The 19,225-nt window shown below is 46.3% G+C and overlaps 2 protein-coding genes and 1 long non-coding RNA gene across 3 annotated transcripts in view; all 3 read right to left on the reverse strand.

The window, feature by feature from the left end:
• Nucleotides 1-503, reverse strand: part of crybg1a (crystallin beta-gamma domain containing 1a) — a 46,170-nt gene extending 45,667 nt beyond the window's left edge. The window contains exon 1 of the mRNA XM_027028771.2: nucleotides 95-503. Coding sequence (XP_026884572.2) covers nucleotides 95-411 — 317 coding nt within the window. The 5' untranslated portion in view covers nucleotides 412-503. The remainder of the gene's footprint in view (nucleotides 1-94) is intronic.
• Nucleotides 504-1,038: 535 nt separating this feature from the next.
• Nucleotides 1,039-17,593, reverse strand: clic4 (chloride intracellular channel 4). Its single transcript, XM_027028774.2, has 6 exons — nucleotides 17,249-17,593; nucleotides 5,955-6,064; nucleotides 4,459-4,584; nucleotides 4,199-4,305; nucleotides 3,432-3,613; nucleotides 1,039-3,333 (listed from the first exon to the last, which is right to left on the reverse strand). Exons 1-6 carry the CDS (start codon nucleotides 17,312-17,314, stop codon nucleotides 3,169-3,171), a joined length of 756 nt encoding a protein of 251 aa, XP_026884575.2. The 5' UTR covers nucleotides 17,315-17,593; the 3' UTR covers nucleotides 1,039-3,168.
• LOC113589226 lies at nucleotides 11,527-15,983 on the reverse strand. Its single transcript, XR_003411940.2, has 3 exons — nucleotides 13,130-15,983; nucleotides 12,923-12,991; nucleotides 11,527-12,551 (listed from the first exon to the last, which is right to left on the reverse strand). It is a non-coding gene; the product is annotated as an uncharacterized LOC113589226 (long non-coding RNA).
• Nucleotides 17,594-19,225: the final 1,632 nt, after the last annotated feature.

Raw genomic sequence — 19,225 nt, forward strand, 5'->3', positions numbered from 1 at the left:
ACTTCACTTCCTCTATTTACTGACCAAAATACCTACATACGTACAATACATTTTATTGGTAAAAGTTTTGTTTAAAAAACCCCAAAAAACTTACACTTCGCAAGATACGGTATCATACTCTTCGGTGCTGTGGAAAAAAAGACGGTCTCGCGTTTCCTTAGGAGATTTCTTTTTGGAGCGCCACGAGCCGAATCTCCGTTTCTTTTTGTGACTCGGGCTCGTGGTCACGGAGTCCCGGCAGGATGCAGTGTCCGTCGAGCCGCGCGCCTCTGGGCTCGGTTCTGAACCTTCGCGCTTGTAACTCGGTGAAGTCGCCCGGGAGCCCTGGCACGTGTCCGCCTCTCTGTTCTCCTTTTCCTGTGACTTTTTTAGGAAAAGTTTCCTAAATTTGGAAGCCTTGGACAAGCTCATGACTCCGAGTGCGGGCAGCCAGTGTCTGAGAGCGAGATGCGGACCCCTGGCAAGGCAGAGGCGCGAGTATCCAGACCCGTCACAAACCTGAACGTGCGCACGCTTTGACTGGCGCGCGGAGGACGCTCCGGTTTTCCAAAACTTCTGTACAGGCGCGTGCAGTGGGTTGGGTTTTGGCAGCGCGTTGCATGTGCACTTAAACTTTTCCCGCCAGCTGTCTCTGAATACAAGTTCTATTCATGTACAATACGACGGTATGAACAGCAGCCTAAGTCATAGTTTTTATGTCTTTCAGTAATTATGGACGGATCATAATGAGTAAAAGCATTAATCAGTTAATCACAAGTAAGCCACAAATCTTAAGTAGACCAAGGCGATCTAAAATAGGCCTGTGAGCGATGAAAAAGCCCCACAGCACCACCCTGTGGACACATTAGGAACCGCAATTCTTTTAACTTCGCGATTATGAAATTGGCAGCTTTTACCAATTACGACTGGTTAGGTTCATGTCAATACGTTTATGGTATACAGCATGTGCTAACATTTAGGCAGTCCTTTTATGTCAATAATTAACGGCTAGATACGTTATGTAAAAGATAATCGTAAAATAAATCCAGTCTACATGAGTCATAGCTGCCAGCAGTTTATTGTCGAGAGCAAGATGGCAAAGGTCAAACATGCAGCGTGCACATTGAGTCTTATTCCCACATAGGCCAGGGGAGGCTATGAAGTTACATTAGAACAGAGAAAGACACAAAACATGAACATTCTGCATCTCGGGCAGACAGACGGATCAGCAGAAGGGAGGAGGATGCAATCCTGCACGAGAGAGTCGTGGTACCAACATTCTCAGAAGGCACGTGCTTCATAAACAAGCTCATATTAGACTGCCCTCCTTTGCGTGACGAAGATGAGGAGGAAGTGAAGTGAAAGTAAGCTGACATCTGGGGAGAAATCCTTCATGGACACATCAGTTACCTCACTGAACTCAGATCAGCGGCTACTGCTGTTCCTGTCAAGCACACAAGCTCAGTGCACTTCATTCTGTATGAGTGCCAGTCATGAGAACCACAGCTGAGGTCATGTGGGGGTTAGAACCCGTAGAACTGCGGCCCTCTCTGGGTGAACTGGACCCGGCTCCCAGGACGGAGTTCGTTATCAAAGTAAGGGGGGACAGACAGACAAACAGACGGACAGCTTCTCAGACCCATTTAAGACAAAACTTCATTTTTTTAAAGAAACTTCAGACTGTCAGGCTGGGTCACCATGGGTTTTACTCCAAACGGTTCCACGGTTTTCCTCTTTTCCGATGCCATACTTTGTGCACTCTTGAGAAAAGGATTAAGGCCTCAGGATGTGTCTTCTCTTATTAAATCTCACACCCCTAAGAAAAGCCCTCAGTCCACTACAGTCAGATCCATGGATATATAAAATGTACATGTCAGTTTCTGGAAAAAAAATATATATTTACAATTCTGCTATTAAATTTGTCTTAAAACAGTCTTTAAAAAATTACACCAAAGGGGAAACAAAACCCATTCACTTTTGTCTTGCATTCAAACTAAAAATGTATTTTTATAGGTTTACATTCTCTAACTAGTATTCCTGTCATTAAGCAAGAAAATCAAAAACTGATCACATTCAGTTCACTTCCTGGTTCAGAGGTCATTCTCCCTCCCCTTTTGTTGATTGGCCAGTGTTTTAGCTATTAGGAGAAATACTCAGACCAAAACACAAGCACATGACATGAACATCCACTTATTTTGAAAATGGTTAATGCTCCTTCATTTGAATGTCTATGATTGACCTTTGGCCCGACCGTAATTGTGTACTACAGTAAAACGATGTACAAATATTAGACACTTCAGATTATTCAGATCTGACATGAATATGTCCATATGCGATCCTGCAAGATTTATTCTGGTCATGGCTGGATCTTTATGTGGTGTAACTTAAGGTTTCTGCCAGTGTCTCTTTTCTTGAGACTGCCTGTTTCCTGATTGTCTGATGTCAGACCTTCATCAGTTTATTGGATAATGTGCCAATTGGGTGGAGTCTAACAAAACAGTTTGTAACTGTTGAAAACCAAAAGTTGTTTTGAATTTCAATTCAAACAAACATTTACCTTCATGTGATGTCAGAGTCTGGAAGTCTAAAGAAATCGGCGCTCAATCTTGCGCTCTCTGGAAATAAACACTGGCACGTCCAACACAATGCATACGCACGATCAGAAAATTAACCAAAACAAACAAACAAAAAAAACACAGCTTCAGAAATGCAAACTTGGAAAAGCAGTTTCTATAAAGCATAAATCCGTATTAGGAAAAGCAGCTAGCGGAGCCCCTCCCCCACTGCTACAGAGGGTGGATGAGGGGAGAGGGTGGAGGTGCGTCTCCATCCGTGAGCGTGCCGGAGCAATACTGGTTTAAACCAACAAGGCGCACAAAACAGCTCCGGTCTCCTGCATGTAGCATTTCTTGTATTAACTCAAACCTTTCAGAAAAAGTTAACCAAAAAAAAAAATAAATCAAATAAAATGCATGATATAGAAAAGTTTGCCAAGGTCCACTTTTGTGTTACATTCACAATAAATGTGATATCTTAAAGAAATGTAGATATGGGACTAGAGGGGAAATTCATGCAGTGGGGCTTTACTCTAAAGAATAAGAGAAGAGGAAGAAAAGAAGACTTCAAGATTTTCTTTCTCAGTCACAAAAAAAAAGGTCCCAGTGTTGGGACTGGATTCGTCACGATGCCTTATTTGACGAGCCTCTTGGCTACGTCAGCGTATGCAATCTCAATCTCCTTTTCGCTGGGGCAGGTGTTGGTGAACTCGTCACGCGTGTACGCTTCACTCAGGTACTTCCAGATGCCACTCATGTCCTTGGGGATCTCAAAGCCCCGGTATTTCTTAGTCACCACCTACCAGGGAGAGACACAGTGTTAAAGACGGCCCCCCCGAGAGAGACACAGTGTTAAAGACGGCCCCCGAGAGAGAGACCCATGAGCTCATCAGTCACCTTGACGATGTGCAGTTTGGGCAGCAGGTTACAGTCGGCCAGGGTCATGTTGTCACCATCCAGAAACTTGCGGCGGGACACCTTGATGTCGTCCATGCTGTTGTGATCGATCTCATCGGGCAGTGGTGAACACAGGTACTCATCCAGCTTCTGTAGGGTCTTCAGCAAACCTCTCTCAAGAGCTACAGGATGCACACACACACACACACAGAGGAATTCAGACACGACAGGGCATAACAGGAGTCCACACACACACACACACACACACACACACACACACACACACACACACACACTTTACATTGAGCTAAACTGCACTGGTTAGACAGATGTGTGAAACATTTGTTTCCATCATGTCCAAACATTTATTGGACGTCATGTGTGACATTTGTGCATATTTAGTTTGGTCTTCTTTGCTGAAGACACTGAGAATTGCAGTGGGATATTGCCTGTAAAAATGAACTTCTTGAGAGGTAATCACAAAAATAATTAAATACAATATTATTTGAAATGCAAATCTCAAGAACCTGCCCAAACACTGTAAAGCCCCTTATAATACACGTTTTCTCATACGCAGGATCTCATAGTTGCCAGATGAGGGCGCTGTTCTGCAAGGCCAACTCCTTATCCTTTACCTCCACTAAGGGACATACGGTGACGCAGGGAACACTAACTGGGCTGGTGCTGCCCAGACCGCATACTTTTCACAGCTGTTTACGGTCGTGTTTCAGTGCGACGGGAAGCAGCGCCAGCGTTCTCACACTCACCCTCATTGGCGTCAGGTTTGGAGTTCTTAATATAAGCAGAAAATTTGGCGAATATGTCCATTCCGGCTGTGGTGGACTCTGGGTGCCTTGCGCTGAGTTTGGCGTACCTGAAGGAAGACGTGCAGGACACTAGACTAGCAACCAGGCAAACAAACACCAGGGTTGTGCGATACATTGATCATCATTATCGCAATACTAGCCTCTGCCAATAGAATGCTGCGATCTGCAAATGAGCTACACTCACTCACTCACTCACTCACTTGGGTGGACTGAGAACGTCCTCGAGGAACTCCTCAATCTTGTTAACATCGGTTTTCACCTCCCCGTTAAATGTGATGAAGGGAGGGGGTGTCCCAGGGGCCAGGTTCTGAAGATCTGCTGGTTTCCTAAAAGCACACACAACCATCAACAACACACACACACCTGGTCAACAAAACGGCACACGCACACACAACGCTGCCATCCTTCTGAATGGACGTTTATTATTGCAATGTTTTGCACGACACTTTCTGCAGTTGATACAATGCTGCAATTATTCTGACCATCATTCATTTTCTTAATAAAGACATTTTTTTTTTGGTAGCCTAGTCCGACTGAGCCTCGGCTGGATGACCTAATGGTGTATGCATGTAACTCATTATTCTAGAGAGCCCCTCCGACCGAAAGCCCCACCCAGCAACTCATCTCCACCTTCAATGTTTCTGGGCGATAATACAACGCACACAAGTACGCGAGATGTACATGCGAAGTCATCAGGACGTTCTAACGCAGTCATGTAGAGACATTAGCTACACTGTCACATACCTCTCGCCTGTGTGTATGTGTGTGTTGTTTTACGTGACACTGAATTAGTCTCTTCAGGACTCCAGTAATCTCACCTTCACGTTTCTCAGCGGTCTGCTTCTTAAAAACCTCTTATTGTACTACAAATATGATGACAAATCACCCCCAGATACGCAGGTATCACAGTAAACAGCTAACTTGGGTGACCCCGGATGCACCTGAATGACCCAGTCCTGGACTGAGCAGAGATCTTGCAGACTAGAACATGCTGATCTTACCAGCCTGCTTCAGGGCATAACAGGAAATTACCTCAGAGCTCTGGCATGAGCACAGGAAGTTTCCTTGGCAGCACTCAGGAAAGAGTTTTTTTTGGTGTGTGTGTGTGTGTGTGTGTGTGTGTGTGTGTGTATAATTATATATATATATATATATATATATATATATATATATATAAAGAGTAGAAGTGTTAACTCTCGTGCAGCCACACAACCAAACATTTTATATGAAAAGAAAGAAACCCAGCCAATCTGAGCACAGTGCTGTCAGTGCTGTCGGTGTTGTCAGTGCTGTCGGTGTTGTCAGGGCTGTCGGTGCTGCTGTTTACTGTTTCCTTGTCCTTCCCAGAACGGAACTAAAGGATTTAATGGTCGAAGGGGCTGCCGAGTTCCGAACCGAAGCCGCGTCATCTGAGCTGTGAGCTACACAGAGAGACGTTTGATATGAGGGGCAGTAAAACGCAGAAGGGAACAAAGTCTTTCTGTCTGCCACAGCACCATTAATGTCTCACCAACTGCCAGAGGCTCATATGTGGAAAATCTCATTCAAGCCTGAAGGAGGGAGAGAATGTGAATGCCAGAGAGGGGAGAGATACAGAAAGAGGACGAGAGAGGGGTGATATGGTTCTTTACTTGACCCCTACAAACCTTTAAAGAGGGAAGAACATGTTAAAGTTATGGAGAATATCTCTACAGACCTCTTCAGGTCCACAGTGGTTACGTTGAAGACCACACCCTTCAGCCAGAGAATCATGAAGAGACGCTGAGAGAATGGACAGTTCCCGATGCTCTCTCCATCGCTTCCTGCCTGGTACAAACATGCAAAAACAAACCAACATATAAATGGACCAGTCTTCGAAAAGGTCAGAAAGGTCACCAACTAGAACGGCAGGCCCGCGTCCGTTCCTGTTGGTCAGAGGAAGGCCGCGTTCACACACCTTGGACTACATCTGCTCCTTCAAAACGTGCCATCAGCACAGAAATATTCACTGAGAGGAGTCTGGATTGGTAGAAACGTGCATGCGCGTGCGCTGAACATCTGAGGCACAACTTTGTGTGCACACTCAGATGAACTTGAGTTAAACAGTGGTACATTACATCCTACAGCAGAGAGAGAGAGATCTTTGCATAGTCCCACAGGGAAGTAGGAACTGACGTAAAGAAATCGCTAGCTGCAGTATTGCGGTACATAATTACATAAACTATAACCAATATTATTGATAAGAAAGCTCAACTATAAAATGTCATCCAATCACAATACTATGCAGATTTTAAATTTGCCAGCGTAGCAACACTGGTTCTTGTTGTTCATTGGTCCTCTGCGCTGAACCCTGAATGATTAACTGATGTGGTCAAAAAGGCTTCAGTAATATAATGTGACAGAATTTCTCTCACAATTATGCCATATTACCCAATGCTGCCAAAGTTAGTTAACTGAGCGCACACACACACACACCCCAGGGGGGGTTATTGCCAACAGCACCATGTGTGTTCTAATCACTCCTGCATACCTTTGTTATGCACACAGAGCCAAAGAGTCATGTGACGTGACGTGGGTGCCCCCCCCACGGATGGACACTCCACCACACTTTCACCGTGACATGGAATGATAAACAGTAGCATTTACTCTCCTTATTCAGTGAAACTCTGTCTCCCTTCTGCGCTCCCTCAGTGTCCAGTACGCCCCCCTGAGAACCTGGGGCTCGTCCTGCACTTTCGGGAACAAAGACCGACACTGGCTCAGTGCTGCACGCCTGACCTGGAGACATTTGTTAATCTAGAATGTTCTTTCTCTCCCAAGCACCCTCGGAGTCTTTAGTTTGCAAACAAATTCACACACACATGCTTTCCACTGCAGCAGTGGAAATACAATCAGCATGGTATGTTTGAACCTCTGCACCCCATGAGTGTGTGTGTGTGTGTGTGTGAGGGAAAAGAATTAAGAGAAAGTGTGAGTACTGCGTAGAGAAAGAAAAAGGCCCGTCCCGCTCACACGCTCGGGCGAATGGGTTGCCACATTCCAAGGTTCCTTTGTGTATAAATCACCTACGAAATTTCCTGCGTTTTGCTAAACAGAACTGCAGTCCAAGCTGTGTGCGCACACGTGTGCGTGTGGCTGGCTAACTAAAGCCAACAGAAAACTTTTAACCCTGTTAGCAGCAACATGCTGTAATAACTCCAAGCAAACGCTGTCACACGCTGCTGCAGACTTCTCACTCAGATGAGTCACCGTAACTGGGACTGGGACGAGGGCGAGGTTGAATGGGGACAGGGTAGGCAGTGCTGGTCCACAAGCAGCTCCACACCACACAATCTAACCAGCTAACCAGTTTTAACCAATTCAAAACACTCATTTTAAACGGACTAGAGGCTTTCCAGTGAGCTGATGAGATGAGCCAGGTGTACTGCAGGTGTATGGGGGGGGGTCAGTAGCCTTGGTCACACTCCCAGTCCTCCCGTCTGAGACGGCCGTCTGGACACGCAGCTCACGTCACTGGCGGCCTCTCTCACCCCACCCAACCGGCACAACAGCTTCCAAGGCAACCGTTTCCGCGGCAACGCGCATCCACTGGTCTTTAGAACGTGAAAGATTACAGAATTGAACACAAACGGGGCCACGTTGTATGTCCCGCGGGACGGCCGCATGACGCCAGACCAAAGCACAAAGAGCCTGGGAGGAGGAGACAAGAAGAGCGTCAGAGAAGGAGGACGTTGTCCCACACCACCACAGGACAGGCGGGACCGAGTTCGTCTTCCTTCTGTGCGCATCTGTATCCATGGCAACCTCCATTCACCCCCAGCCACCCTGGCAATGCCTCAACTCCCCCCACTCAGCATGTCGGTCTCTCGCTACCACTCCACCTCACCATCAGGCAGCTGCTGTCCTGACTGAAGACGTGCTTTCAGTCCTCCGGTCCAGACTGGGGACTGTGTGAGACTGAATGAGTCATTGGCTTCATTTGCTCAGGGATGATCAAAAAGACTGAGCACAAGCGTACACAGACACACACACACACACCTGCTGAGACCAGACCTAGAACCCTGCACATATTCGACTGCAATGTAACGTCCATCAAGTTTATGAAACTGCACGTGTGCCTGAACTGGAACACGGACCAGAGCCGGGCTGAAGAGCTGAGGGATAGCAGACTGGGCCTCTAGCGTGGACTTACAAAATAATAATATTAGGATTATTTATTGGAAAAAAGTGCATTAAACAGCCGTCACCCGTAAGAGGTCACCGAACACGGCCGCAGCCAGACAACTGGGACCAGTAGTTCTGCCCTCTGCCTCAATCGGCTCTGCCAGTAGTCTCTCAGAGAGAGAGAGAGAGAGAGAGAGAGAGAGAGAGAGAGAGATGGACACCATATTCACACTTCCAGGAAAAGCACACACAAACACTGCCATCTGGAAGGGTATTCATTAGATTATTTTTTTTTCTCTCTCTCTCTCTCTCTCTCTCTCTCTCTCTTTCTCTCTCTTTCATTCCGAGAGAGAGCGTGAGAAGCAGATCTGAAAACTTCTTTATTTTCTTGCCTTATTATTCAGCCTGAATCATTTTATTTATTTTTATTTCTTGTAATAGATTTTTGATGTTCTTTTGGATTCTTTGGTCTTGTTCTGGATACTCGTTATTAAAACCTAAAGGGCGTAAAGAAAGAGGGGGAGAGAGCGCGAGACCCTGGGGCAGGCGGAGGAGCAGAGGGCAGTGTGTTTTTAGGGCTCTGCTCGCCTTATATGGAGAAGACTGGACCAACAGGGGAAAGTTTACCGCCGGTCCCCAGAAATAATCAGTGAGGCAGGAAGGAGGAGGGCTCAAGGAGATGAGGAAAGCGTCTCCTGGAACCCGACACCTCTGTGGGGGTGAGGAGAGCGTTTCATGGATCCTGACGCTTGCATAAGAGGAGACATTTATACCAAACTTACCTGGTATAAAATGTGAAAAAATGAAATAAACACGCAACGAAAAGCCAGAACATCATGAATATGGACGATAGAATGTGTGAGTCAGCGGAGAAGCAAATTCAAATTCCACTTCGATATACTCAGATGGAACACACACACACACACACACACACACACACGGAAATGAAGTCATGAAACCCTGTTGTTGGATGCGTATGCAGCAGAGTACACACTCACACTTGCTCACTCAGCTGTCTGCTAGAGACAGTGGGTCATACGCAGCTGCTGTAGTGTGTGTGCGCGTGCTCTCTAACAAAAGGTGTGAAGACCGAGGGTGTGAGCTCATGCAATCTTCATGACCCCATACAACAGGCCTGACTGGAGAGATCCAAATGATATTGTCTGCTGGGATACTCGTGCACATATTCAAATGAAAAACCCCTGGCAACCACAATCACAGCGCTCCAGACAGGACCACACCACCCCACCGTTCCAACGTTCAAAAGCGCTAACGATGCCATCAAGTTGAGCCTTTAGTGTGTGTTTGAATGAATCATCTAGCAGTGTTTAAGTGCAGCGTTCCTGTGGGAGTGTGCTTGGGAAAGGGGAGGTTTACTGAAGTGTGAGCTAAATTTAGCTTCTCCACCACCAAACGGTTCAGAACAGCTCTACGATGGAATGAGGCAGACATTTACACGGCCGTGCGATTACCCAATAAGGAGAGGGGGAGAAGGTGAAGTGGCAGCATGACAAACACGTGTCCTCTGATCCTCGGAGACGCCCCCAACAACAGCCATGCGTCAGAATGAGTCGGAAACAGCGTTAGCCTTAGTTTCCAAACCTCACGCTTGTGCGCGCACACACACACACACACACACACACACACACACACACACACACACACAGCCTGGCGAGAAGTGGGCGTGTGTGTGTGTGTGTGTGTGTGTAATAGCATGGGGCTGTCAATATACAACAAAGGTTTCACAGGGGCCAGTGTGCATGCAGCTGTTCCCATATAACCCCGATATTTACATGAATAGAACTCAACAGATGTTCTCATGCAGAGAGACTAACTACACTACACTGATGTGTGTGCTGTGGGAGTCAAACCCAGCACCCCGCCCTCCTTCACTAGACAGCTGGTGCAGATCTGCCCTTTTCATTCCAGCAGCAGATTTTCACACACACTCTCCAAATTTTGTTTCCCAGTGCTTCTGCCCAACAGACACCCACCTCGTATAGGGTAGCTGTCGTTCAAATGCCTCTGTGGCCCCACACAGCAGGAACAGGCTCTATAACCCTGTATCAGTGTAGCGCTCGTTTAACGTTTGGGACAAACAGCCCGAGATGTTTAGTCTACAAGTGTGTGGCGTCTGTTGGTCGACGGCACACACAGACGAGGAGGCAGTGAGATCCAAGCAGTGCCTGGCGCGACAGTAGGACTCACTCCTGGACTTCCACCCAGACAGCGAAGCCACACTCAGTCAGCACACACTCCCCAAAAAAGGTGGGAACAACTCCACGGAGGTCCCATCGCACAGTCTGACGCAGAGATAATCACGTGGCAGACAGACAGCTCGCTGACACGCTGCATTCCACGCTCGTGTCCAACACTCACACCCACAAATGACCTTGTCTGAGCTACAACAGTTTGCAGTGAGACCAGCTGAACAAACATCAGGAGAGAGAGAAGTCCTACAAAGCGACCACATGCTGATACAGTGTTTGGGACTTGCAGCTCAACCTTTAACATGACTCCCCCCCATTCACCCATGATGCACTGGGGAGGGGGTGTGGCTTCTGAGTTGGGCAACACCCAAAGCCTACAGGACTGAGCCTGTGAAAAGCAGCACAGTCATGATGACTGACGTTCTGTTGATTATTGAGCAATTACCAAGACAACAAAAACAATCAACCAAATAAAGCATCAGTCTGCAGTCTGTTGGGGCTCTGAGGACACACACAAAGGCCCAGACATGTGTGGTCCCAAAATCCCCAGAGCCAAGACGCCACTGGCATCTACAGGTCATGTGGACTATGGCATTCTGACATTTGGTCTGTCTGTCCGTCTCTGTGTGTGTGTGTGTGTGTGTGTGTGTGTGTGTGTAGTAAAGGAGCATCTTTCTCTTTATATCCCCATATATGCCAGCTCACCGTCAAAGGGACATAAAGGATTTCTGCGTTTTCAGCATTTTTCATAAACTCGCTTTGAGCCTAAGCCAAAGCCACAGAGACACAGCCTTCCTGCAGACGAACAGCAGAGTGTAAAGGTCACACTGTTTGGTTTACTGACTTCCAAACGATCCCCACAGACACAGCAGGCAAGTCATGTGTAGATCACAAGATTGGCAGCAGTGTCACACACACACGGGTCCGCCTGGTTAGGTTAGGACGTGTGGCCCATCACAAAGCACAGCACGCCCTGTTTCAGGTCAACATCACACGTAGTGTGGCAAATTCAGACTAAAAAGGTGCAGGAAAGAACTTTAGGAAACAAACTTGAGAAAATCCAGAAGAACTCTTAAAAACATTTACAGGGAGGCAGAAACTTCGCCGTGTCCGTCCGACGTGACCGGGCCAGGACGAGGGCCACCACGGAACAAAGCTTCTCAGTCTTTTAGAAGGTTGGCGGAGTGGTAAAGGTCAACCGTCAGCCAGCATGTAATGCATGACTGACTGACACACACACCCCCAACCAGAATGCCTGACACACATGCGCGCGCACACACAGCAAACCAGAGCCTGTAGTCTGCTGTCCTAAAGATTAGTCCAGACAGCCTAATGAACCTTCAGCTAATATTGATGCATGCATTCTCTCTCCCCACTCCTTCTTATCCAATCTCTCACCTCCATATTTGATTCATTCACTCCCCCACCAAAGTTCATTTCCTGTCACTGGCTCTACAAGAAATGCCTCATTACGAGAGAGAGTGAGAGATCTGAACGGGGACTTCAACAGGATGGACAGGACACTGAGATGAGATTGATGAAGCTGTCTGTCCTAACACAATCCTACAGCTTGTCCTCAAACGCCAGCACGCACCGGATCAGTCAGGACTGAGTACACGTCACACGTTGGTCTCGGACATTTCAATCAATCACACAAAGTCAATATAAAACAGTGTCATATGGGCACAAAATATTGTCTCTAAACAAAAGACCCAGAAGATGAGAACAGAACGGATCATGGCGGCCGTGATGACAAACACTCAAACTTCAAAGCCCATGAAAAAGCCACATGAAGTGTATTCATAGCAACAGCTGTGACAAAAGAGGAGTGTGTGTGTCTGTGTGTGTGTCTGTGTGATGTTGGCACACTTCTCTAACACACCTGCACCGGGCCCGTCATGACTCTCAGTTTCTGGAAGCAGACGAAAAACTCAGAGAACCTTTAAAGAAATAAGGACAAAACAGATCTCGTGGGAGAGGTGAACAGAGACAGACATCTGGAGCTCAGCCTGAGATGGAGACCACCACAGCAGCCTGGAGAGAGAGGGAGAGCGTGGGTGTGTATTTATATTTTAAATATTTAAGGACAGACTCCCTGCTGTGGAGCAGACAGAACCATCCAGAGGGCCATGTCACTCTCACAGCCATCTCTGTCTCTCTCACACACACACACACACACACACACACACACACACACACACACACACACACACACACTGTGAGACAGTAATTAACACCCAAAGTCTCCTTTGGGTCTCTCTGAGCGTTTATGAGGGCATGGTGCTGAGGAAGACTTTCCTTCAGCTCTTACCCCTGACCCGATGAAGAACACGGTTAAAGCCACAGCCAGAGCAGAGTGGGGCAGGGGCCTGGATGATTCCTGGAGCAGGCGAAAGAAAAGCTACTCAGCAAAACACACTTCACACCCTCCCAACTATACAGCCATGTAAGACTTACACACAGGGGCAGCCATAACAGAACACTGTGGTATTGTTTTCGCAAAAACATAAAAACATACGCCTTTTGCTCTTTGCGTGCATTGCGGTGGTATCCCAGGTATTTACCCTTCCAGGTATCCCCAGTATTTACATCACGGCGGTATCCCAGGTATCATGGTGGTGTTCAAAACTACATGTACAAATGATTAGAGTTAAAATATTACAATCCACCAGATGAAAGACATCAAAACATACCAGTAACTGAACAGTTAAGAAAACACTGTAATAATTCAGGGTGATGATGGACAGGGAATATTAGACAAGCTCAGGATTTCGATATACAGCGATCATAAAAGTGATCTGTAGCTCTCCAGACGATGGCAAATTTATTCACCCATTCAAATTAGGTCTCCACGACTAAATATATAAGTCACAAGTAAATATTTTATTACACATTTAAATGATCACATACAGAACAAAAAAAACATTTTAGGGTAACAAACAAACAAACGTACTCATGTCCTGACAGACTAGCATCTCTGTCCCCGTCCATGCACACAGCAGGAGGCGGATAGGTGATGTCACACCAGCGGCTGCTTCTTATAGGCTGCAGTGCCAACAAAGAACAGTCCAGCTATCTTGCTAGAGAGAGACATGGGAGCCAAACGCGGCCCACGCCGGGTTTTCCATGAGGAAAGAAGGTTTCTGACTCTTCAATGCCTAATGCCACTTCACAGAGATATCGAATCACACCACATTATGCAGAGGACTGTCAACAAACAAAGGTTTATTTGTTTTATTTGTCACGCCTTGAATTGAGCTCTTTTTTAAAATCAAGGTGGTGTTTTCATATTCAAAAATAATGGCCTAGGTATCTGCACGGTCATTACACAAAAGCCTCCAGGTGTACAGCGACTAAGTGTCTCCTCACTGAGGCTGGATGACTGTCACTGATGTTTAACAAATCATCTCTACCTTTCAGCCACACTGTGTATATTTCCATCAGATGCAATTTCATTACTACAGATAAAAACTTTTATTGTTTTATAACTCATTTGTAAGGTATAATGAGTACAATGTATATCTGCATATTACTTAAACTTATCAGAGTAAAACACATTTTATTTCATCTGGTGCATCTACAGACTGTCGAAAGCTAAGAGTCAAGGTTGAGCACTAGGATTTCTGTTACTGTCATGGTGTTTTCCTTACACAAGCCAGCCCTGTGACTCAGACAACCACACAGGAGCAGGGGTTACTGCCCCACCCTGCCACCCGGATCAATAAACACTCCTCTTCAATTGCCCGTTTCTCGGAGAAGTAAACAATGCGGTTGTCGTGGTGACTTGGTGAACAGACAGAAGCGTCCTCATGACCACGTGAGTCAGCAAAACTTGAGCTGTTCTTTGCCCTTGTATTCAAATACACACACACAGGCAGGCCATCGCAAAACCACAGCCATGACTGTCATGACAGCAGCGGACGTGTGTCACTTTCCACTGGTTTGGTCCGATTATACAGAAGCTTCAAGAAGGACGTTCCCTGCAACCCCAAATCTCCCAGAAGCACAGGAAAATGTTCAGAGGACATAAAAGGAACCTTTCAAGGGTGATAAATGGAGACTGTCTCCACAGTCACAACACCTGATGGACACGACGCAGTGGAGCACCGCAGATCACAGGAAATTAGGAGCCAGATGCCATGTTGGCCTGTAATCCAGAATTTACTCCAGTACATGCGTCACCCACCAATGATGCACTTTCATTTCTTGTCACAGTACATACATGATTTGTGAAAGGTGGGAATCGAGCTGTGTTTAGAAGTCACATCCTCTGGCCTTTAGGAGACAGGAGTTAGGACAGCAGAGCCCAGAGTGGACCAGTCCACAGACTCGGAAAGGGTCGCAATAAAGAGTCAAGAAGAAAAGCTTTTTGGCAGACAGTAACAGTGTGGCAGCCAACCCTAAACCTGCTGGATCTGAACTCAGGAAGTCTCTGCCAGCCCCGCCCATCTGCCTGCATTATCGCCCGTTTCCAGGGGTAAGGTTTGTGTGGTTTTCATAGCAACGGGCCGGCCCACCCCACGGCCCTGAGCGATGGCAGGGTCTGAGGCCGAACAGCGGCAGGAACAAACGTGTTCGTGTATTATCCATTGCTAACGACAGGCCACGAAGTACATGTGTACAAGAGAGATATACTGAGAAAGAGAGAGAGAGGGAGAGAGGGAGAGAGAGAGGGAGGGAGGACTGTGATCACCGTTACAGTTCCACAACAGCAGATATGTAAACACAGAACCGGTCTTCTCTGTACGCAAGCAGCAGAGACACAGACACAAAGCTACGATAAACTGAAGGGTTTTGAGTGTAATGGCTGCTTCCTGTTCCAGGACAATTTAGCCACAAGTAACGACTGACTTCATTCCTTCATTTCCAGTGTATTCTCTTATATTTGCCTCTGGCCTTTTGCAACTTTCTCGCAAGGAGAAAATATTTTTAAAATAATGTAGCAACCGACAACTTCCTATGTGAATGTTTCTCAGTCCGATGTAACCAAGCCACCAGCAATGACTCAGTCCAAGCTGTCCGCGAAACGTCACGAGAGAACAACCAGGGAGAGCCAAACCGATGCCACGGCCAAGTCCCGTAAACCCAGTCAACCCAGGAGGCCAGACTGGAATCCCATGGTGCTGATGTACAGATCATCGTTAGCGCTACTGTGGCAGACTGGTTAACACTCTAGAGTTCTCCAGACTGCCACCATGCAGGGAGATCTCCAGCCAGCAAGGCGGAGTCCGAGAAGCCTCCGTATAGCAGAACAAAGGGGCAGCCAACTCTCCACAGCTCAGATTAACCCATGCTCCAAACCCCACGCGAGACCCCTGAGTCTGAGGTCATCAGAGAGGAGCTGTGGTCCAGAATACATCAACGTGCAAGGAAGCTCGTCCTATAGTGTGCATGTGTTGCACTTTTCCTAATTCAGTTCCACCTCCTCTCCTCCTACGGCTCCTCCCCCACCATCCATCTGTGCCACCACCCCCCCGCCACATTTTCTCCTTAGGCATTTTCCCGCTCTTCCAAGTGACATGTTCCTGAAAAGCAAAACAAAAACTGGACCAGACTGTGCCTTACGGGAGTTCTGGCTCAAAGATCCCAGCAAGGAATCTCAAAAGTTTCTATTATAACCAGGTAGCAACAGACAATTGGGCCTCATGAGGGAAAAAAAAAACAAAACAACAACAACAAACAAACAAACAAACAAACTACTAAACTTCTTTTCACTGCACATTTCACATCACCCCTCCATCTGTTTATTTTTTATTATCCCTGTTTAAAATGGATGATTTAGATGAGAAGTAATAAGAGCCCTTTTCTCTATTCTACAAAAAAAGCAAACAAAAAAACCACACCTCTTTCTCTGTGTGTGTGTGTGTGTGTGTGTGTGTGTGTGTGTGTGTGTGTGAGTGAGAGAGAGACTTCACAAATTAAATACAAGAGCACAAAACGCAAGGCTAAGAAGGTCCACGTCTTGTGATCATCTGCTGACCCAATTTGATCGCAAATGCTTGTTTTTACGGTGCTGCACACGCGCACCGTTAGGTCTGCCTCTTGAACGGAGAGACGCGCACCGGTCAGGACCCCCGCCGCGTCCCCACCACACCTCCCAGTTTCGCTCTGAACACAATGACTCTCTTGATTCGAGGTTTTCAGAAGTGGGCCAGAACTTCCAAGTGTGCTGCGTATCCTGTAGCAGCCGGATATTCTGTGTGATCCCAGGCTAGCGCCACACACCTCGAACCTCTTCGCCCCTGTTAAATATAAGCGCGTCCGGATAACAACGTGTAATGATAATCTGATCCGGAGTCCGCCGAGCGAGGCCAGTGGCGCCGGACATACACGAACACATGGCTACGCCTGCGGTCTCGCGTCAGTCTCACCATTTCACTTTATCTATCGGCTGTAGCACCACAAAATATCCCAACGACTCATGATCCTGTTCAGCAAGCCACGGCTGAAACGCTGCTGCGTCGCATAACGGTTTAACCACTCCGCAACAGCGACAAAGCTGCATGTCACCAAATGACCGGCCAGTTTAACCAACACATCCAAATACGACCACAGGGCTTCATATTAGTGGAAATAGATCGCAATGCAGCGCTTTTCTTCTTAGGATTAACGGTTTTGAAAAACGGTTGTTACCTACCTTCACAAAAAGCTCAATGACCGGTTCGTTATCTCCCCGACCGTTCTGGGGTACCGAGAGAGACATCCCGAGTTCTCCGTTTTCAGCAGACACGTCCAAGGAAAGAAGGTCTCCGACTCCTTGCCAGACGAAAACTTTTCCGCCCGCCCGCGTTACGCCAGCAACCGAACCGCAACCTTTCCACCAGTGTGTCGGGAAACGGCGGCTTTCCACCCACCCTTAACTCACTTGGACAGTTTGGGGAGGTTGTATTTACGCAAGCACGGGATTAGTACTTTGGCATGGCCGAGCAAACGTACAACCCTTTCTATCCTGTTATAGTCTGCTTGGGATGGGGCGGCGAGGTGGAAAGGGGAAAAAGCAACTAGGAATATTTCTCATGTGATGTCATCCACAGAACAAAAAAAAAACAAAAAAACGTGGACTGGATTTGGGTGATCCGCACAGCTCATATCGCTAAAGAAATGCCTGGTACAGACAATGTAATTCAGTCTTGCCTCTTTTTTAAAAAACTGTGATTATGTTTGTTGTAAATAGGTTTTCATTGTTGTTTTAGCTTTCAAGAAATATTGTATAGTGCACGGTACTTCGGATGTTCAATTGCTGAATTTACATAATAATCATCATAATATTAAAAAGAACTACTTATCCAGTAAATAGTTTTGAGTTTGAGTTCTAATTATCGATCATTTGTATTGTTATTTCCACCAATATAAACAGTTTCCTGACCACTGACTTTAGAATTAGACAAAACAGAAGGGTAGGGGTGTGAATTGTTTCTGTAGACTGTCAAAAAAACCAGCAAAAACAATTAAACCGTTATGCCATAACCAGATGAATCATTTTAACCAAAACCAGCAGGCTACATTCGATTATCAACCTGGAGTGGCGTAACTTTTTGCCTTAATGTGACAAAAATCTGTTTTTTCATGGCTGTTTGGACGTGTAAATCGGATCTTTTTCAATCGGATTTGAGTCACATTGTTTAATTTACCGTTTTTTTTGTTACTTAAATTTATCTTAGTTCCCCTTAGTTCCCAGATCGGCTTCATGGCCATGGGACTTGAATGAGATCGGCCAGATCGTGTATTTACGTGGCTGTTTTGCATGAAACCAGAAGAGCAACAGCACTGAAAAAATTCTCTTTATAAAGCTTTTTTTCGGCTTCTCGACCTGACCAGGCATAGTGGACGAACTGCTTGCCGTCCTCCAGAGCAAAAACACAGGCTACCCTTTTGCCTGTTTCAATACCATGACCATGTCTCAAATTTGACGGGTTTTTCTTGGTGGTGACGCAGGTGAACATGCGCAGTTTCGCAGGACAAGGTAATTTACATTATAACCAGATACAGGTCAAATATGAATGTGAACAGTAAAGATCTAGGCAAATTTGATCTGAGCAACAAAAAAAACCAACCTAAACTTAACAACGTGACTTGTAATGTGTAATGTAGCCGTAGACTCCATTTTAAGTTCTAATAGAGTTTACTCACTGAAATTTCATTTTAGGCCCAAATTAAGATGCAAGAAGTCAGTTTAAACCAGGATATCAACCAAAGACCTTTTCTAACAGGTTCATCCAATACTTGAGCTCCCTGAGCCACAATTATTGACACAATCATAAACATGTTGCTCAAATGCATAATTGCCCAAAAACAGTGATTTCAAAATATTACACCAGAAAATAAGCCAGCTAACCTCCTGTCAAGGTCATGGTTACCCTTATTGATAGCGTTCTGTCCTGTTGCTTTGTACATATTCTTGAGGATGTAAAAAGTGAAGGGCGGTACCAGTATCATTGCACTGCCACTGCAGATTCAGTAGTTGCTCTCCAGGTGACACCAAGGTGACACACCCACACCTCCCCATGTGGATTATCTTTGTGCTCATCTGACAATCTCAAATATATCAGAGTAGTAAAGCCCTGATACCAAATACATTTTACACATTTGTAGTAAAACAAAAAATTAAACAGAT

The sequence above is a fragment of the Electrophorus electricus genome, chromosome 13 (genome assembly GCF_013358815.1).
Source record: "Electrophorus electricus isolate fEleEle1 chromosome 13, fEleEle1.pri, whole genome shotgun sequence".
NCBI lineage: Eukaryota > Metazoa > Chordata > Actinopteri > Gymnotiformes > Gymnotidae > Electrophorus > Electrophorus electricus.

Bases quoted from the DNA above. Each gene is read 5' to 3' on its own strand.
- clic4 (XM_027028774.2), bottom strand. From the start codon at position 17,314: ATGTCTCTCTCGGTACCCCAGAACGGTCGGGGAGATAACGAACCGGTC. The intron at 6,065-17,248 runs GTAGGTAACAAC...TGTTTGTACCAG, and splicing joins TCATTGAGCTTTTTGTGAAG to GCAGGAAGCGATGGAGAGAG. The intron at 4,585-5,954 runs GTCTGTAGAGAT...GTGTGCTTTTAG, and splicing joins ACCACTGTGGACCTGAAGAG to GAAACCAGCAGATCTTCAGA.